The sequence below is a fragment of the Sabethes cyaneus genome, chromosome 2 (assembly GCF_943734655.1).
Source record: "Sabethes cyaneus chromosome 2, idSabCyanKW18_F2, whole genome shotgun sequence".
Taxonomy (NCBI): domain Eukaryota; kingdom Metazoa; phylum Arthropoda; class Insecta; order Diptera; family Culicidae; genus Sabethes; species Sabethes cyaneus.
In genome coordinates, this window is record NC_071354.1 from 161,876,773 (window position 1) to 161,899,062 (window position 22,290).

Below are 22,290 nucleotides of genomic sequence, written 5' to 3' on the forward strand. Positions count from 1 at the left end.
GGGAAGGAGGTATAGTGATTCTCGGCACTATAAGATGGCAGCCCCATCGCGAGACTCGGTAGTGTTGTCCCAGTATGGCTATACACCTAAATTAAATTACAACACTTACGAAATTCAAGCAAATTCGGCACAAGGTATTGAGCCTCGGAGTACACAAAATGATTGGTTTGATGGGGAATGCCAACAAGCGGTGGAGGGGACAAAAACTGCTTGGAAAAATTCTCTAAGTATTGCCACTAGAGAGAACCTGGCCAAATACCGACGAGCTAGGAATCAGTTGACCACGATGCTGAGGAGGAAAAAAGCCAAAAGGAGGACAGAGGTCGTGAAGAATTAGAGCAACTATTCCGAGCTAATGACACGCGCAAGTTTTATGAGAAGGTGAACCAAACTCGGAAGGGCTACACACCGAAACCTGACATGTGTAGGGACGAGAGAGGGAATCTAAACACAAACGAGCACCGGGTGGTCGACAGATGGAAGCAGTTCTTCGATGAACGTCTCAATGGCGACGTCGCAGAAGGAGGCAGAACGGAAATTAACATAGGAGCGCCCATGTAAGATTGTAAAGTACTAGCACCTGATCTCCAAGAAGTCAAACGAGAAAACGAGCTGCTGAAAAGCAATAAAGCCGCTGGAAAGGACCGCCTACCGGCACAACTTTATAGACATGGCGGAGAAACGCTAGCAAAGGTTCTACACTGGGTTATTTCGAGGATTTAGGAGGAGGAAAAGCTATCGGAGGAATGGATGGAAGGAGTGGTTTGTCCCATCTACAAAAGGGGTGATCGACTAGACTGCTGCAACTATTGCGGTATTACGCTGGTAAACGCCGCCTACAAGGTACTCTTCCAGATCCTGTTACGCCGGTTGTCACCGATAGCACAAGGTTTCGTAGGGAATTATCAGGCGGGTTTCATGGGGGCTCGCGCAACTACGGACCAGATTTTTACTATCCGACAGATCTTGCAGAAAAGTCGGGAGGACAACGTGCCCACGCATCACATCTTTATTGATTTCAAAGCAGCATACGATACAGTCGATCGAGACAAGCTATGACAGATAATGCACGAACACGGTTTTCCGGACAAACTGACTGATCAGAGCTACATTGGAATGAGTGATGTGTTTCGTACGCATCTCTGGGAGTCCCTTCGAGACGCGGCGAGGGTTGAGACAAGGGGGCGGTTTATCCTGCATGCTGTTCAACATCGCTCTTGAGAGGGTGATCCGACGAGCGGGCATCGATACGAGAGGCACGATTTTTACCATGAATAGCCAACTTCTAGGCTTTGCAGATGACTTCGATATCATAGCCAGGAACTTTGCGACGACGGAGGCAATCTACGCCAGATTGAAAGCGGAGTCTAGGAGAATTGGGCTAAAAATAAATGTGTCGAAGACCAAATACATGAAATGAAGAGGCTCAAAGGAAACAAACGCGCGTCTCCCACGGACGGTAACCGTTGACGGTAATGAACTAGAAGTGGTTGAGGAGTTCGTGTATTTGGGATCGATGGTGACCGCGGACAACAACACTAGTAATGAGATCCAGCGGCGCATCCTTCCCGCTTAGATCTGGCCTACTTTGCCCTTCGTAAAACGATTCGATCAAGAAGCGTACACCGCCGCACGAATCTAACAATGTACAAAACTCTTGTTAGACCGGTAGTTCTTTATGGACTTGAAGCCGTGACGCTGCTCACGGAGGACATACGCGCCCTTGTCGTGTTCGAGCGGAAAGTGCTGCGGACGATATTTGGCGGAGTACAAACTGAAAGCGGAGAGTGGCGGAGGCGTATGAATCACGAGCTACAGGCACTGCTTGGGGAGACTCCCATCGTACATCTAGCGAAAGTTAGCAGGCTACGGTGGGCCGGACACGTCGTAAGGATGCCGGACGACAGTGCGACGAAAGTCCTCTTCAATAACCCCACCGGCACCAGGAACAGGGGGGCCCAATGTGCACGATGGCTCGACCAGGTCGAAAGCGATTTGCGACTTCTGAGATGACTAGGAAATTGGCGACGAGTGGCCCAAGGCCGAGTTGAATGGAGTCGAGTGCTTGAAACAGCACGGGCCACCCCGACTCTATGCTGCTAAAGAAGAAGAAGAAGAAGAATCTAAATTACCTTTCAAATGAGACTAATAGCACATTAATCGGTTTGTTCATCTCTGAGAAACGGGCGATAAGGCATATACAAATTTGAAAAAAATTTTATTTCGCCCCCCCCCCCCTTTAAAAAATTTCGAAATTTGAAGGGGCAAAACAATAAAGTGCAATATTATTATGTTGCATTCTTTAGTGATAAGCAGATTTTTTACAGTTCAACGAGTTTACATCTCTAAATTACCCAATATGTGCAAATTTGAAGCAATTATCGTGTTAGTCTTGATCAACTCTCTTTCACCAACTAAGCTTTCTAGTTCTTGCTGCAAGTCACAGGCAACTATTTTGCTTAACCTTTAAGTTCCCGACGTCGAAAATTGGGGTGCTTCAAATCAGACTTTTAGCTCCATTTACTTTAAATTTAATTCCATTTTAATTCAACTTGTTTTAAAAGAACCGAATCAATCTAAATTAGGGCATCCATAAACTAAACAATATATTAGTGAATTTTGATATCGCTTTTGACGAAGATATTTCGAATTGTAGTGAAGTTATTTTTTTTTTCAAGAGTGTACACATGTTTATTGTTGAATAGATTCATATTACAAAAATAGTATCAATTTTATTATTCAGGCTATTTAACGGAATGATTTTATATTTTTTTACTGTAAAATTTTAACTCAAACACATATAACATTAAATATATATCTAATGAAGCTTAAAAAATTTGTTCCAAACCTTATTGGCACATTTGGTTTCGCATTTCTTACTCTGCTTAAAATATTTGTGTTCTGTCACGAGATAGTAAAATGGTAAATACAAAAAAAAGCCTTCTTCAAAATTATTTACACTGTTATCACGATTTCTGCAATTAACTTTAAATATCTTCCAAATGTTTAAATATTACAAACTGGATGCATGTTACCATTAAGAAAATTAACTTATCGATCTAAAATCAATAATGTGACTCACGCTGTCTTCAACAGCAACACTGTCTAGCAACATCCCGATTTTAGTCACAGTTGAGCGCTTTTCGTGAAAAACTGACGCTAAATAATTCCAAACAATTATCTCATATCTCATACCCGAGCGTGTCCGGCGAATCAAGCTGCAGAAATGCTTCCGTCGGGCACTTAATACTACCGTCGTGGAGTTTAACCTGCATTTGGGATGGGTGCACCCTACCAGTGTGACGTACAATATGATCCTTACGTTTCGAGCGGTACTCACAAAACATGCATTGATATTTCTTTTCTTTCAAGCAGTGCCTTTTTATATGTTGTTGCAACTTTTCTCGACTCGGATAGACACGCTTGCAGTTCGAACATCTAGTGATTCCATTCTCGTGTGATCCTTGACCATTATTCAAACTATCATCGTCATTGAATATTACAACGTTGGCATACGGATTCTCCACATTTTCATCATGGCCGTCATCGTATTCGTTCTTTGGTTCAATCTTTAACTCGGATTGATTAATAGATTTACTGTCGGTGCCTTCTACCGTTATCCCAGTTGCCTGCGGTTGATGGCGTTTGGCTTGCGGGGCTTCATCCATATCGTCCGAGTCAGGATCGCCTTGTCCTTCGCCCTGTTCTGTACCGCTACGTTCGTCGTCATCCGTGTGATGTACCTGTTGCTGTTGCGATTGCTGTTGTTGCTGTTGTGACTGTTGCTGACTTTGATGGTTTACCAATTGCAACTTCAACGCTTCTGCAACCTGCTGCTGTTGAACGGAGTCAGTCCTTTTGAGGGCAACTGCAGCGGGTGTCGTTAACACATTCGCACTGTTCGAGGGCGCCGTACTTGAAGATGAATGGGAGGTAGCAGTGTTGTTGCTTGTAGGGACACCAGCCACGGTCGACGATGACGTCAAGGAGGTGTGCATTGAATGTGATGAAGAATTTGAATGCTGCTCATGATTATCTATAAGGTTTTTATTATCAACATTTCTTCGCCGAATTCTTTTACGCTTGCGCGATGTTGAACTAGTAGAGCCTTCCCGCAATCCAGACACGGCCGAATCGAGCAATTCCGGTTTCAAAGGCCTTTTGTTTTCGATAGTTAAACCTGAAGCCTTGTTCACAGGTACTGGTGGCGGTAGCGTTTTAGTAGCTGAGGTTTCACTATGCGGTGGCTTCGATTGTTGTGATGGTGCAGCAGAGAACGATCCCCGATTGTTGGACAGTCCTTTGATTTGCAAGGATTCGCCGGCCTTCAGTAGCGCAGCCAGCTGATCTTGAGAAATGTTAACCTCACCACGATACATGTAGTCCATCAGGGCCCGGAGCTCTTGAAATTTCACATCTTTGAGTATAAAGATGGGGTGTTTGTCGTATTGTTGCGATAGTAGTGCCGCAAAATAGGGACTACACGCGGAGAGAACAACTTTATGAGCTTTCAGAAATTTTCCTTCAGCCGCCAATGTGCAATCAGCCAGTGTTCCATTGTCCAGCAGGGTGTCGACCACCGAGATGAGTGTGCTCTGGTGATTGTTCCATCGAAGACGGAACTGCTGATCATCATCCATCGTGTTTGTTCCTGTTTATATTTGTTGGTTTTTATTTTACTGCTTCACTGCACAGAAACGCTATTTTCCATCAAGCACGATCGGAAAGGTTGAAGAAAATGGTGACCCACTTAAGCACAGCACATCATGCTCCTATGTAAGTCCGTGCTGCTTTTCAGTAAAGCAAGCATGCAAGGCACACTGTACAACGGGAAAGCATCGCATACATGGATGTTTCACAATTTTCTACTCAGTTTCAATCTTCTTATTGTTGATTTTATTCTTCTCTTAGCACTAGCTGTGTTGTAAAAGTACTAAATTTTATGGCACCCAGAATGAAATACTTGTCGCCACTAAAAGCCCCACGATCGACACAACTGCTCTTCTAACGCACGATAGCAAATGTAAAGACGTAATCTCTCTTAGTAGTCACTGAAAATATACTCTTCTTTTAGTAATGTTCTTTTCTCCTTGTTTCCCTTTAGCTGTAGCTGGGTACCTCAGCGACGACATGAGCAAACCATAGCGTCAACCAAAAATAGCGATGACGCGGCGATGTCTTAGGTAGTAGATAGATGAAAATAGAAATACAACAAATTAGACACTCCGGAATATCAGCTTTCAGTGCTTTCGGGGCTCCAATTGGTCGTTTTATTCCGTAGTGTCCAAGAACTTACCCTAATTTTGGATGTTAGGGACGTAAAACGTACAATTTTACCTTACAAATAGAATATTGTACCATGCATTGAGTGCATGCAGGAAGGGGCCATCCATAAAGTACGTCACACTTATAGAAGGGAGGGGGGGTTAACCTAATCGTGACAATTTGTGACGTAGCTGGGAGGGGGGTATGACGTGACGTATGTGACGTCACATGAAAAAAAATTTTAAATGAAAAATTTATTTGGGGAATTATCATTCAGCTTTCGTTTTAAGATACAAATATTGAAGGCTTTTATAAAATTAACGTACTGATGGATTTTAAAACAAATAGTTAATTTTTTTAAATGACAACGTTTTATTTTTAACATATATGTGTGAACAGGACTCATCTATTCTTCTAGTATGAACTCTTCATTAAGGCTTTACAGAATATGTTGTACACCACTGAGGAGCTCCATGAGCATCGTCTTACCTAAAAGATTTTTACCACCGCCAATGGCAGTCGTCCTGAAAAGTTATGAACCTAATGAACCTAAAATTATACCGTCGTATAGTCCAAGGCTGGTTTTAAGGTTCTTCCGTAGAATCTATACTGTCCCTCATTCAAAAGTACCCTGAAAGACAGAGTTTGTGCCACTTGCGGACTATATTTCGCATCCCAGGTAATGTTCAATGGTCGCAGAAAATACACAAAATGACAAAATCCATCAGAAAACTTGTCAATAGAAAGTCTTGATTCTTCCAACTAACTCAGACGAATTTGGAAGGATGGATGAAAATGACGAGGATATGCGCGAAACATTAATTGACGACACATCAGCGACTACCTACTGAAACGTACCCGATCGTAGCAATCAGAGATCATCTTCAAAATCCGGGGATCGATGACGAATAAGCTCAAAAGTTTTCTTTTTTACCTTTGTTATACTATATAACAAAGATTTTTTTTTATTTATTGAAATTCATTTTTGTTATTTCATGCATTGATTGAATTGAATTGAATTGATAACTTGAAATAAAAAGTTTGGAGAGTAGGTATAGTTAAATTTTGACGTAGGACTACGTTTTTGTTTACTATACTGGGTAGGGCAGCAGTTTGTGAAAACGAAAAGAGAAGTGTAACGTTTGAATGAAAGATTTCAAATGCTTATAACTTCTATACTACTGAATGAAACATAACCGTTAATATGTCGTTGGAAAGATAGAATGTCCAGCAACTCTATAGTAACATACCTATAATAATCTTTCATACGCCTAATAGTGAAAACTTATGTAAAAACAAGGTCAAATTTCGTTAACATGGAAGGATAGCAGTAAGTATGAACGACAAGCAGGAGCAGACTGCAGTGATAGCTGCTAGTAAAAGCTTTTCGGTGCAGGATACTATGAATCGATGCCGATAACCTACGTGCCTGTTGCCATCAGGGGTGTGAAATTGTCAAAATTTGGCGGACTAAACATCCATGGATGGTGACAACTCTGGAGTAGCCTTTATGTCAAAAATAACAGCTAGTAATAGTTAAATTATAGCTAATAGGCTGTGTTTAAATGCTTTCTGATTACTTTCAGTTGTTTTAAGATGAATCAACCAGTAGGTAGGTACCAGAACCAAAAGAATACCAAAACCAATGAGTGGGACATGGACAATGTATGTAGTTTGACACCCACACCACCCCTCTGGTTGCCTTTCATGCCAAAAACGAAAGACATCCGACTGGCACTTCATATTTGCGCCGAGCTTGCTTTGGCTTTGATGTTATTTGTAACCAATGGCCCTTTTAAGGGTTACCAACAAATTAAGTTAAGGTTAAATAAAATTTTTCGTAATCTGCACTTCGCATTTATAATTGCAAATTAACTTTCTTGTAATAATATTTCGTTTATCGAAACGCTAAATATATGCTACTTTTGTGGCGTTCCCTTTAAACTCTTAGGCTACAACACTGTAAAATTCCCTAAAACAATTTTTGCTATTGCTAATACATTGAAGACATATTTTCAGCTAAAAGAAAATGCAATTTTATCTTCAATTATTACTTGATGTTGAAGGTCACCAAGGTTGATTGATAAGTGATATTCACATTTATCTTGAAACATTAACTAGGAGCTCGAAAGCATTTGGCTAATTCACTCACCAACTAGAAGCGAACGAAGATCTGAGCCTTACGACAGGGGCGGACTGGACTATTCTCATGATAGTAAATTAACACAAAAAACAACATCTACTCAAAAGACATCAGCGTTACAAGGACAGTAAATCGAATGAATATGGGCTCTATTTTTATCTCTAAGTCATGTCGTGCAACTCGACTCGACTCAGGCACTATCGAGTGTCGAGTATCGGGAGAACGGGCAGCATAGCGGCTCGATGCTCGAAACAAAACAAACTCAGTCGTTATTAGGACCGAGTTACCAGCTTTATGCGTGTGCGTCATATTAGCGGTTCACGGTACTTTAGTTTGGACGCATTTTTCTTCAACCCAATCTTCGCTACTTTGAGTTTTAGTTTGTTCAGCCATCACCACAGATGCTGTTCTATCGACAATATCCATTTCATTGGAAAAGCTGACGAACTAACTAGATTTGCTGAAGATTATGCCTGTGTGTTGCTCCTTTCATAACATCCTGTAACGGCATGTTGAACAGCCCACATGAGGGACCATCACGTTGATAAAGTCCCCTGCGAGGTTAGAATGGCCATGATTTTACGGTTGATGGTATCATACGCAACTTTGAAATCAATGAAATAATTGTACGTTGAATTCTGTTTTCATGTACTTTTTGGAGGATCTGCCGCAGCGTGAATATTTGATTTGATTTGCGTGATAAATGATAGGATGTCAATAGTTCAATATATATGAGTGGCTTACTGCGTCTACATATCAGAACAGAACAGTTCATAGTGCAGGCGATTCCCATGCCGAGTAATAGCTATCCCTAGGATTGAACTCTTGGATTCTCCTATAAGAATTCTTCGTATATAAGCAAGGTATTCTGTGCGAATCCGCTGTAGAATTTCTTCACACGATTCCAATGTGAGGAATGCCCGAGACTCTGCGCGAATTTTTTTGGTTCGTTCTGGTAGAGCTGCGGAAAAAAGAACCCACCATCTAAAAACGCCAGTACGAAGAGCACGTGCTCGCCAGTCCACAGGAGAGGTTCGTCAGCAACGGCACACGGAGTTTCTACAAAACGGTCAGGTGCAAGAACTTTGCCATGCCTGTGATGTGCAATGATAGTGCTGGCAACCTGCTTATTGACAAAACGACGGTAGCAGCCAGGTAGAAGAGTATTTCCAGACGCTGTTGAATAAAGAAGTAAACACGAAGATCAGCAGGTATGATAAGAATTTTGAGCGACGGCCAAACTGTGGAGCCACCAACACAGGAGGAGGTCAAAAGAGCAATCAGTGAGCTGAAAAACGGCAAGGTTGCTGAAAAAGATGGTATCCTGGCTGAACTTCTAAAAACGGGGAGCCAGCAGCTGTACGGAACAATTCGCCACCTCATTGTCAGGAACAGAATATGGGAGGAAAATAAACATCGGAGGAGTGGTTGATTGGCCTCATTTCCCATAATTTTAAAAACGGACATCGACTGGAGAGGCATTACGTTGCTCAATTTTGTCTATAAGGTGCTCTCCCTATCCTGTGTTTTAGACTGAGTCCGTTAGCTGAGTTCTTCGTCGGCGAGTATCAAGCTGGTTTTCATGAGAGTCGTTTCACGATGGATCAGATATTTACCCTGCGTCTAGTAACTGATGAGTTCCGGCAGTACAACTTGCAGACTCATCATATTTTTATGGATTTCAAGGTGGCATACGATTCAGTCAAACGAAATGAGCTGTGACAGTTAACGCTAGGACATGGTTTTCCCACAGAACTAGTTACGTTGTTTCGTGTGACGCTGGATGAGTAAAAATTATGAGTCGGAATACCTGAGACCTCATGTGCTTTTTGATTTTGCGGATGACGTCGATATCACCGAAATCAAAAGTAGAGCAGCGAAAGAAGCCTTTAGGTCATTTATTGAGAGATTGGGACTTAACACCATTAACACCGCCAAAACGAAGTACATGGCGTGGAAATCCAAATGGTGTTGCTATCGAAGAGGATGAAGGTGTGACAGCATGTGACAGAGGGGGGAGGGGGGTTGATTTCGGTCAAAATTTGCGTGACGTACTAAATGGATGTCGCCAAAGGATGTCACTGAATTGTTCGAAACTTTTCTGACTATTGTCATGTTGTGATTATCATTGGGATCAGTGGTGACCCCGACCATAACATCAAATCAAGTCATGTTAAGTTATATTGCTTTTTTACTAAGCATTATCTTTCTCTGGTTTAAAAATGGAGTTTTGGTATGGATTATGGAAATGTGCGAAACTGGAATTAAATTGGAATGGACATTGTCCAAACCGTCCAAAGACTCGGGACACCTGTTATGCCGATGGCTGGCAATTTTTAATTAAAGATCAAGGTTCTTCGACAGAGGGCTGTTAGAACCCCTGATATTTGGAGAACAACTTCCACCGTAGTAGTGAACTTCATCAGAAGTGCATCACCGGCCTGGACAAATGCTATAAGTCAAGCAATGATAATCGCTTCTGAGAGTGTTGCGATTGCATTATTAATATACAAAGATAAACACGTTATTGTTGAGAACCAGCAAGAATGTCCTGACATTCATACAGTCAACCAAAAAAGTATTCGGACAGCAGCGCATAAAATTTTCTTTTAGAAATTTTGCACAGTATTTTTGCAAAGAATGGTAACACATATTTTTGCCTTTCTACTATATAAATATATAGTATAAAGGTATAGAAATCACTCGGAAAACCGGAAATGGAAAGAAGGTCCTGCGGGCCGAATGTCATATACCATTCGACTCAGTTTCGCAAACTGAGCATTTTCTGTGTGTGTGTATGTATGTGTGTGTGTGTGTGTGTGTGTGTGTGTGTGTGTGTGTGTGTGTGTGTGTGTGTGTGTGTGTGTGTATGTGTGTGTGTGTGTGTGTGTATGTGACGCTTTTAATCTCACTCACTTTTCTCGGAGATGGCTGGACCGATTTTAATGTTCTTAGTGTCAAATGAAAGGTCTAGGTGTCCCATTGGTCGCTATTGAATTTCATATTGATCGGACTTTTAGTTCAAAAGTTATGTATAAAAATACGAAAAATATGGGACTTCATTATCCCATAGGTCCCTCAACCGATTTGAACAAAATTGATTGCATATGAAAGGGGAGCCTTGCAAACCCTTAACTTCCAAATTTCATGACGATTGGACTTGTAGTTTGAAAGTTACATAAAGAAATGTGCAAAAATAGTATTTAAAACATATTTTTGTAACATATAAGCATCAATTCAATGAAAAACATCACACATTTTATTATTATTTGAAAATTACTGCTGAGATCTATCAAACGAAACCGAGTTATTTAAAATCGGACGATTCATTCAAAAGTTATTTAAACTTAAGCACCGTAAGCACACTTAAGCACCGTATATTAAACCGTTAAACGTGTGAAATCAAAACAAATGTTGATTGTATGCAATGTGTGTGATGTATGTATGTATGTATGTATGTATGTATGTATGTATGTATGTATGTATGTATGTATGTATGTATGTATGTATGTATGTATGTATGTATGTATGTATGTATGTATGTATGTATGTATGTATGTATGTATGTATGTATGTATGCATGCATGTATGTATGTATGTATGTATGTATGTATGTATGTATGTGTGTATGTATGTATGTATGTATGTATGTATGTACGTATGTATGTATGTATGTATGTATATAGGTGTGTGTTTACGTGTGTATGTGATGACAATTTGCAATTTTTAAATTTGCATTGAAATTCAAGAAAAGTGAGAATTATGTCAATTGTCTGAAGTTATTGAAGCCTCTTAGTGGAATACGAACTCTGAAATTAAGGAAAAGAAAAAACTTTTACCGACTAAATTCCACTATTTAATATTTATTCGCGACAGATACGTATACGCTTTGAAATAAGACACTGATGAAGCCTGCACGTCGTAGGTGAACTACGTATCAGTTGCAAATAAATATTAAATAGTGGGATTCAATCGAAAAGTTTTTTCTTTTCTTTGATTTCAGAATTCAATTGTGATTTTCTTCACTTGCTGTTGCTCACAATTGTACAAGAAAAGCAAAAAGTGAAGAATAGCAGTTAATTTAAGCATGTAGGTATAGTGGTGATAGGATTAAAAATACTAGTGAGTTGATTTTTCCAAATAAATTTATACAAATTTCAAACAAATTTTCCGCATCAATAGATGCTCTTTTCAATCAATAGATTCTAGAGCTTAGAAATGTTGTATGAAAAATAGGAAGTAAACTGCACGGTAGTAATTTTGTAAGATTTATTTTCGTTAGTGACATTTTAAAGAACAGATGTCTTATGACATGAATCATGTTTTAACAAATAAATCAAAAATGACAAGCACTGGAAATCATATCGATCATATTTCCCATTCTCAAGCATATTTATGACGCAGCTTTTGCACTATTTTTCGACCTCATCTTGTTTTCCTAGCCCTCTAACGGGATACATTGGAAAAACGATGCGATCAAGCTAATGACTATCTTTTCATGAAATTACATACATTAAAAAGAAGCTTAAGTTTTGATTTTCATGCAAAAATAATTATCTGAAGGAGCGCCAGCTAAGAAAAAGTTCAATTTCTCTTTTTCATATCTAATGCTTTATTCAATTATTTTTTCTAATTCAGATACCTATATTGCAAAATTCAAGCCAAGCAAACTAATAGCAAAATTTTGAGATTATTCATTTTGTTGTAGATTTCCTTTTTTTTCAAAAGCGAAGCATAACAATAATTTTTCTGAACTCTTGTTTTTCAAAGATGCTAACTTTTGAACGCATGGGATTAATATCAAAATATCAAAATATCAAAATATCAAAGAATCTGCTATAAACACATATTTCTTATTGTCAATTCAAAACAAGTTTCGTAGGTGGTTCTGAAGCCCGAAAGTTAAGGCCGTCTGTAGACCCGTTAGAGGGTTAATTTCTAATTTTCTATATATATTCATTGAAGTCTGCAAAAATTATCTTTTGTGTCTACATTATTTTTCTATAAATCACGTAAATATTATAAAACTAAATAAGGTGTTCATCAAGTAACATAAATGACGCTTACAAGTATTTACGCACCCAAGGAAAGAAAATATAATTGCTCTACGCAATACGTTGTGAATTTTACTGGCAAATGAGGATTTTAAGGAATACGGAACGGATATTTAAAAATATAGTCAAGTTAATTATAGATGTACCTGATAAATTAAATAATGATTATTGCGGCAGTAGAAAGGCTAGGTCACGCCGCTAGGTGGATTAATGCGGGTTTTTAAAACAATATTTAACTAAAGCATATTTATATGCACAACAAAAATTCGGGAAAAGCTTTCCGTTTTGAAGATAGGGTACATACAGTTTGAATTCCTCAAAAATGCAGCCAAAAAAGTATTCGGACAGTTGATTATTAGTTGAAACAAATGTCCTTTCTCGCTCAACTACTACCTTGTAGGACCATTTACATTCTTGATGACCTGTTTTAATCTGTTTGGGATAAAATTAACAATTTTTCGAATATCCCTCTGTGAATTGCTGACCATATTTTTACAAGAGCTCGGTTTAAGTCATTGTGATAAGAAATCGAATGATTTCTCATTTAGAAATGAGATTATCTAAAAAGATGTTCAAAAGGGTTCAAATCTAGACTGAATGCTGATGTTTCGGTAGCTCTAGGACAATTGAATCGTTTGTTTGAGAAACCCCACAAGTCCACTCGACACTATTGTTGGAAAACAACAAAAAACTGATTTTCTCAATATTTTGAACCAATCCTTATATTTTGTGGTATGAGGTTCTATGATAGTATCTAAAATACATTATTTAGACTTATCTTTTGATCAAAATAATGATTCTAGCTGAAATTACAAGGCTTTAAAGTTGATGGATATTTGGGGTTTCTCAAACAAACGAGAAATTGACAGTGCACTTAAGTAGTTTTAGGCTGTTTCTATCCAACTTGTGATCTTTCCATGCTCATAATATGTAATTTGCTACCATATATCGTTGAGGATGTTAAAAAAGTACGTACCGCTAAGAAGAAGAAGAGGGGAGGGGCGCTAAATATTATTTATTAAAAATTTTGCAGTAGAATAATACAAGTTTTAGAAAAAGTTTTGTACTTTTTTAATCCAAATTTTTATCATGGTTTGCATTTACCTATTAAAAAATAAAAGGTAAATGGAATAACGGCGGTTTTTGAATTGCATAAATGGACCACAGTAACACGAATTCACATCGAATAGAATACCTTGATACTTTGCTAGTAGTAATTAAAGATATTTATTACTAGAAAATAATCATTTTAAATCTTGGATAACAACCGTACTTTGATTATGGAACAGAATCTGAGAATAAGGGCTGTTCTCAAATTACGTTATACCTAAAGGAAATGGAGATACGTAAACAGCACCTTAAATACTTCGAAATGATAAACTATTGATTTTACAGTTACTCGGGAGAGCTCGACGGATTACTTACATTAGGAAAAGCAACGAGTTAACAAAAAAGATAAATAGAAGATTAAACCTTTTATTTATATATTGTGCTATTATTAACATTGTATAGTAAATGGTAGGTTACTGCTTTTGTGAGAAACGAAAGGAACGAGATTGCTTCAGTTTTCACTGTATCTAGATTACAGGTTCGGTTTATTTACGTTTATCTTGTTGACTAACTGATCCAAGCTTATCTGCATTTGCAATCAGCTCGAACTTTTTCAGCTAAAACATCCTTTTCTTTTCAATTTTATACGCCGTTCTTTTAATTTTAATAGCTTCCGCCTTGTATTCTGTAGTCCGCCGAACACTATGTTTCTTCTTTTTGACTGTGTCCAACTCGTAATTTTTCGATTCCGAAGACATTTTTATACTATTGAATTGTTTTGCGAATGCTGCTTACAACGCTGCACGTAAATATTGAATGATAATTTTGTACCGATCGCAGCGCCGCTCTAGGTGATTATCGGAAACATGGATATTTGGGGTTTCTCAAACAAACGGATATTTGCAACCCCAATTAAAAGGGGTTCGTGGAACTAACTTTTTCTGGAATTTTGAGGGAAGGTGTGGATCTCCTCAAGGATTCGAAAACTGTTAAAAAGTCAATTTTCTTAAAAATGGCGTTTGTGGGGTTTCTCAAACAAACGATTCAATTATATGGTGCCTACCGCTTACAATTATCGACAGTATGTTTAGATTCAACATCCATACAATATGTATGTACCACACAATTACAATTTTGCTTTAATTTCACCTAAAATTATTCAGATAGTTGAGTTTACATTTAGTTCTATCCAAAAATATATATCTTTGGTGCCTCGGAGCTTTCCAAGCATCATGCTTCCTGCTGCTAGTGCTGCTGTGGTTGATGGATTCGAATTCCTAAATTTAAAACAAGTGAATTTTTTTTACTTACTTATGTGTCCATGTCCGCCGGTCCGGCAGAACAAAGGGATGAAATCAGCGATCTCCACTGCTGACGGTTACCCGCCATGGCTTTTACCTGTCGCCAGGACAGGTTCTCGTCTACAGCCCGGATGTCGTTGGCTAAGCTCCGTCGCCATGAGCCTCTGAGTCTGCCTCTTCTACGCTGTCCTTGTGGATTCCAATCGAATGCTTCTCTGCAAACCTCGTTCGCTCCTTTCCTCAAGGTGTGTCCGATCCACTTCCACCTACGTTCACGAATTTCTGTGGCTATCGGCCGTTGATGACACCGACGATGGAGTTCCTCATTGGATATCCAATTATCAGGCCACAAGGTACGAATGATGGCACCGGTTAATGAATACCTGCAGTTTTTGCGTTGTCTCCGCTGAGACGTACCACGTTTCACAGGCATACAGCAGTACGGATTTAACGTTTGAATTAAAGATTCGGGTTTTCGTACGTAGAGTGATCTGGTTTGAGCGCCAAATGTTTCGCAGATCTGCAAAGGCACCCCTGGCCTTCCTGATCCGTGTGGCTATATCAGTCTTGGTACCACCATCGGGCGTTGTTTGGCTACCAAGATATTGAAAGGCGGCTACCTGCTCAACTTGTTGACCCGCTACTGTGAAGTTGGTGGCATTGTCAGTGTTCACTACCATAGACTTAGTTTTCGCTACATTGACTGTGAGACCTGCTGCTTGGGAGCTCTCGGAGAGGTCATCTAACTTGCTCTGCATGTCGTTTCGGCGTTGTGCGAGCAAGACAATGCCGTCGGCTAGGGCGAGGTCATTTAGCTGCTCCATCGTTAGAGGATTCCAAGGCAATCCTCGATTTGGTCTACTGTCAATTGCTCCAACTAATATCTCATCCATAACGATGAAAAACAGAAGCGGTGATAAAATGCAGCCCTGTCCCACGCCAGCAGTAACCCTTATGGGGTCGGACAAGACGCCGTCGTGCAAAACCTTGCACGAGAACGCCTCGTACTGAGCCTCGATGAGATGGACTAGCTTATCTGGAACTCCTCTACGCCTAAGTGCGTCCCAGATGTTTTCGTGATTGAGTCGGTCGAACGCCTTTTCGAAGTCAACGAACACCAGCAGAAGAGAGTCCTGGAATTCGTTGATCTGCTCCAATATAATGCGGAGCGTTGTGATATGGTCTACACATGATCGGCCAGCACGGAATCCAGCTTGCTGCCGCCGGAGAGTAGCGTCGATCTTCTCCTGGATCCAGTTGAGGATTATCTTACAGAGTACTTTGAGAGTAATACAGAGCAACTTGATGCCACGCCAGTTACCGCATTCCGTTAGGTCTCCTTTCTTAGGGACTTTGACCAATATGCCCTGCATCCAGTCCACCGGAAAAGTTGCGGTTTCCCAAATATTGCTGAAAAGCTGATGCATCATCTGTTCTGATAAAGATGGGTCAGCTTTGAGCATTTCGGCTGAAATACGATCTATCCCTGGCGCTCTATTGGATTTCATACTCTTGATGGCTGCTACAATTTCATCCAGCGATGGCGCCGCGATTTATTCGACGAACTGTAGGCGTCGTACGCTGCTGGTTTTGTTGGTCTCTGACATTTGAAACTCGGAAGAGTTGTTCAAAATGTTCAGTCCATCGCTTAAGCTGTTCTGTACGGTCAGTCAATAGCTGACCAGCTCTGTCCTTTAGCGGCATCTTTGTATTTATCCTGGCACCACTAAGGCGGCGAGAAATATCGTACAACAAACGGATATCACCATTGGCGGCGGCGGTTTCTCCTTGTTCGGCTAGGGAGTTAGTCCAGGCTCTCTTATCCCGCCTACAAGCACGTTTAACAGCCCTCTCCAGTTCGGCGTATCGTTGACGGGCAGCTGTCTTAGCCGATCTGGTCCGCGCTCGCTCAATGCCGGCTTTCGCCTCTCTCCGCTCGTCGATCTTCCAAGTTTCATCCGAAATCCACTCCCTCCGCCCACTGCGCGCTTTGCCGAGGGTTTCATAACTGGTCGTGATAAAGGCGTTCTTGATGCCGGTCCATTGCTCTTCGACGGTTCCGACGGTGGCAACTCCGAGGCTCGAGATTCAAGTTGTTCAACAAAGGCCCTTTTCACCTCAGGATTCTCCAATCGGCGGACGTCGTAGTGGCACCCAACTTTCTCCTCCCGTCGTTGGACACGAGCGACGCGCAGACGTATCTCAGCGATAACAAGATGATGGTCGGATGCAATGTCAGCGCTGCGTTTGTTGCGTACATCGAGAAGGCTCCTTCTCCATTTCCGGCTGATGCAGATGTGGTCGATTTGGTTTTCTGTTCGGCCGTCGCGGGAAACCCACGTGACTTTATGTACTGGTCTATGGGGGAAGAGCGATCCACCAATGATCATGTCGTTATTACCACAGAATTCTGTAAACAGCTCCCCGTTTTCGCTCATCTCTCCTAGGCCATGGCGTCCCATGACGCGTTCAAGGTCCGCGTTGTTTGAGCCAATCTTCGCGTTGAGGTCGCCCATGTGAATTTGGATGTCCCCCTTCGGGATTTTCTCAACCGCGCTGTTCAGCTGGCTGTAAAAACTCTCTTTCTCCTGCGGGTCGGCAGCATCTGTTGGCGCATAGCACTGGATTGCCGTAAGGTTCCTAACCCGTGTTCTGAATCTGGCAACGATTATTCGCTCATTTATTGGTTCCCACTTCTTCAGGGCCGCATGTGCCCCTGGGCCCAGTAGGAATCCAACTCCTCTTTCTCGAGTAGCATTTTCACCTCGTATGCCAGAGTAGAGCAAGACTTGCCCGGACGATGTCCTGTGTTCGCCAGTACCCGGCCAGCGGACCTCGCTCAGCCCCAGGATTTCAAGCTTCAGGCGGCTAGCTTCCCTTGCAAGTTGAGCCAGCTTGCCCTGCTGGGCAAGGGTCAGTATATTCCATGTTCCGATTCGTGAAATCCTACTGCGGGTGCAATTTGGTTTACGAAATAATCCTAAAAGCTTTTGGACATTCGTAAACTCCAAGAGGAAAAACTCTTCCATTCCTTCTAATGTGATCCTGGGTGGAATGGAATCCTCGACAATTACCGAATCTTGCGAATTGTTTGCCGATCATTTTTCTTCTGTGTTCGCGAGTGGCTGTACTACAAAATCTTATGCTGAAATAGCTGCGTCGGATGTCCCTGATGGTGCAGTTGATCTGGATGTTTTTGACATCACTCCAGATATGATTATTGCTGGTGCCAAGAAATTGAAGAGCTCCTGCGCACCTGGTCCCGATAGTATTCCAGCTATTATTCTCTGTCGCTGCGCTACCGCTCTTGCCCTGCCCTGCAGTCGGATTTTTAACAAATCGTTGATCAGCGGAAGTTTTCTACGCTGTGGAAACAGTCTCATATGTTTCCCGTATTCAAGAAGGGAGGAAAGCGAGACGTAAGGAACTACAGAGGCATTACAAGTCTATCTGCTGGATCAAAGCTTTTTGAAATCATCGTCAGTAGTGTAATCCTGAACAGCACCAGAAACTATATTTCAGTTGACCAGCATGGCTTTATGCCGGATCGTTCTGTGTCGACTAACTTGATCGAATTCACCAGTACCTGCATCTCACAAATGGAAGGCCGGAACGTAAATCGATGCTGTGTACACAGATATTAAGGCAGCGTTCGACACAGTAGATCATCAAATACTCTTGCACAAGCTCTCTAAACTGGGTGTTTCTGATAGACTGACTTCGTGGTTGAGCTCATATCTTACAGACCGTACTTTACGTGTCAAGCTGAATTCGACAGTTTCACGTGAATTTTGTAATACCTCTGGTGTCCCACAAGGTAGTAACTTGGGGCCTTTGCTTTTCGCTTTGTACTTTAACGATATTGCTATTCTGCTGGGTTCCGGATGCGTACTGGTATATGCCGATGATCTAAAGGTCTATCTAGTTGTGAAATCTGTTGACGATTGCCGCCGATTGCAAACACTGCTGGACATCTTCGCATGATTGGTGTAACAGAAACAAGCTAACAATAAGCATTGCTAAATGTGTTGCAATATCATTTCATCGATGTAATGTGCCTATCTCATTTGACTATCAGATAAACGGAGTTGTTCTAGAACGCGTCGATCAGATTAATGATCTTGGTATTCTGTTGGATAACAGGCTCACGTTCAACCAACAATATGCTGCTGTCAGCTCAAGAGCTTCGCAGCAACTGGAATTCATCACAAAAATCGCTCGTGACTTTAAAGATCCGCCTTGCTTGAAAGCATTGTACTGCGCATTAGTACGACTAATACTTGAAAACGCCTGTATCATCTGGAATCCCCATAACTTGTGCTGGACAGCTAGAATAGAACGTGTGCAACTAAGATTTGTCAGTATCGCTCTAAAACATTTGCCGTGGCGTCTACCTAATAATCTTCCCCGCTACGAAGACCGTTGCCAGCTTTTAGACTTGGATACGCTAGAGAGTCGTCGGAAGAATCAACAAGCGACTTTTGTAGCCAAGCTTCTCAAGCCAAGCGTGATACCTCGGTTTTACTGTCTCAAATTGATTTTAGAGCTTCACGTAGACAGCTTCGTTCATCGAGTCTGCTAGCAACTAGATTCCATCGGACCACGTACGGATTTTATGAACCATTGACGTCATGCACTCGCATCTTCACGCTTGTCGAAGACTTATTTGACTTCGGAAATGTTGCCTCACGCGCTTTCAGTAGAAGAATAACAAGGTCCAGGATGATAGATTTAATTTAGATTTAGATTTAATTTTCATGTAGATAATATCAATCGTCAGATGATTCGACCAATATACAATATACAATATTTGGTACTACAATTATCGAGATCGGTTATGTGGTTCCGGAGAAAATCGTGTCACGTTATTTTCACAGTTTTGCTATTAACAATACAATAGTGATATACCGGGCAATAATACCTTTCAAACAAAAGCAATAGCGGACGAATCGGTTCAGCCATTCCCGAGAAACAGGCGATAGAAAATGAGCTGCTCACACATACATACACACACAGACATTGCTCAGTTCGTCAAACTCTAACGAATGGTATACGTGATTCGGCCCTTTGCGCCTCGGATCAACTTAGTGTTTTTCGACCAATTTCTAAACCTTTGTTATTAACGACTGATCATGCACCTTTTTAAAAAAATCAATGTTATTTAACTTTTACCTGCTTCATAGAGGTTAGTCCAATAGAAGGTAACGACTCATTCTCGCATTTCCCAAAATATAAATTTACGCCAATTTGCAGCTAAAGTTTAATTTTCTTCACGAGGTAGCCACTAGCCAGTACCTACTGTTCGTCAAAAATTGGAATCGGCTGTAATCAGCCTTTCATGTATTCTTTCCAATGCGAGCTGAACCTCATCGTTATCAAATCTGAGTAAATATGCAGATTCAATTTCGAAAATTTGAAATTCGACTAGGCAGCGAAACTCAAAACCACAAGCGGACTCCAACTGCATAGTTACCATCCCGGTCAACGATAGTCTGCTCTCGAAAGTGCCGAACTGCGCTGCTACAAACTACACAACAATTTATCTGATTTACCAAATGTCGAATAGCGCGAATGTCTGATACGATGCACTAGTTGGCTTCACCAAAGTTATTTCCGCATTGATGCTGATGTTCATTGTTTCGAAACGGCCAAATACATCGCCATCGTCGGCGTCGTAGCTCTTCTTGTCATAATCAACCTCAAAGCTGTTGCCATCGTTCTGGGTTCGAGCACTCGCCGGCCAGCAGCGGGATAGCACAGAATCAGCCTGCAGGTCCGTTGTCTGCCGGGTCCAGCTCGGACAACGGAGTGCAGCCTGTTCCGCTCGTAATCGATACATCCTGGTCCAGAGCTCTGGTTCGGCCGCAGCCATGGACATCTGTATGTCAGTGCCGTCGCTGTCCAACTTTTTATCAATTATCAACCAATGGAACGATGCGTTAAAAAGCTCATATCGCGAGGCCTGAAAGTAATGGCAATAAGGTTAAAGATGAGCAACGGTAGCCGATTGGTCGCGCCTGTATGTACGTGTGAGGTCCGATAAATATTGCGGAATTGTTATTGGAAAAGCAAACCAAGCACCAGGAATAGCGATAATAGTGAAACACGGTCCAACATGTCGAACGTCAGCGTACCGCAAAATGAACTATCCTATCTATTCCACATGTGCATTTTATGGGATATGTTCGTAACAAGTGAATAAATAGCTCAGCAGATTTTTATCAAAGCAAATCAATAGTTTGTCATCCGAGCAATAATTTATTAAAATTTTTTACGTTGAGCAACGGCTCTGTTTACCGTAACTACTGAATAGCAAAAATAAACAGATAGTGCTGAATTTTTGAAATTGCAAAATATTTCCTTCAATCGTGTTCCATATAGGTACGTATATCATTCGACATTACGCTGAATGTGCCGAATTACAATAAAATTTTACGGAAGCGACCCACCTGTTCCAAAACCACGTTTGCTCCGCCGCAGCACTGATCCAGAACAACAAACTGCCGATGGGCGATCAGAGTCCGCATTAGCAAGGCATACTTTACGTCGTTAATTATCGCATTACTATCCTCTTGATTGCCACCGTCATCATTGCCGTAATCATCGACGTTCACCACACGAACCGGTATATTGGCTTCCATCAGCAGTTTGGAAATGCCGTATGACAACCGCGTCTGCCGCGTACATGTAAAAATAAGGCCAAATTTCAACCGTTTATAGTTTTCGATAAAATCGAATATCAATTTCGACACATTTTGCTCATAATCGTTATCGGTCCCGGAGGATGTATTGGTACCGCAAACAATTCCCGCCTCCACCACCGTCAGCAGGACAAGCAAGCCGCACAGTGCCACCGCCGATGAACTATGCATTTTCCGAACGATTAACGTAGCTCGACCGCACTGCACTGTTTACGGATGGCCTGGAGGGCTTCTAGCGGTCGTCATCAATACATCGGATTTACACCGGACACACAACTGGTAATCCGTCGTTCTCGCGGCAAGCAGTTGCTTTTATGGGCGATTCAAAATACTCAATTATTAAACTTTGAGGTTGCGCATAATAGGAGAGGCGATGAAGCACGGTCATAAACATGGCTGAACAGTTGACTGACAACCATAATTTTAACATGACTGCCTAATAGATTACATCCCCCGGCTCAGGGGCCTTTTTAGCCTGTCAATAAATGACTATTGATAGCTACCGTTTAGCTTAAGAACACTTTTTGTTTTAAACCTCGTTAGTAACTGATGGCTTTTTTGGCTTTTATGTGAAGGGAAAGCACCTACGTTAAAGTAATTACCTGCTTTCTGAACTGTGTTCTCAATTGTAAAGTGATAACTTTTCAACATTATTAAATTTATATTTCTTAACATAATCAGTATTTGTTTGCGTTATTATTCAATTCATTTAAGACCGTCCGTAACTGTCCAAACTGAAAAAGATTACAAGTACTAAGAGAATCAGTAAGAGTTTT

At 41.1% G+C, this 22,290-nt stretch overlaps 1 protein-coding gene across 1 annotated transcript in view; it reads right to left on the reverse strand.

The window, feature by feature from the left end:
• The window catches only part of LOC128736261 (uncharacterized), a 63,957-nt gene extending 42,272 nt beyond the window's left edge, over window positions 1–21,685 (reverse strand). Inside the window, exons 1-2 of the mRNA XM_053830738.1 lie at window positions 21,263–21,685; window positions 20,366–20,775 (exon numbers count right to left, since the gene is read on the reverse strand). Of these exons, the coding sequence (XP_053686713.1) occupies window positions 20,366–20,775; window positions 21,263–21,685 (833 nt within the window). The remainder of the gene's footprint in view (window positions 1–20,365; window positions 20,776–21,262) is intronic.
• Window positions 21,686–22,290: the final 605 nt, after the last annotated feature.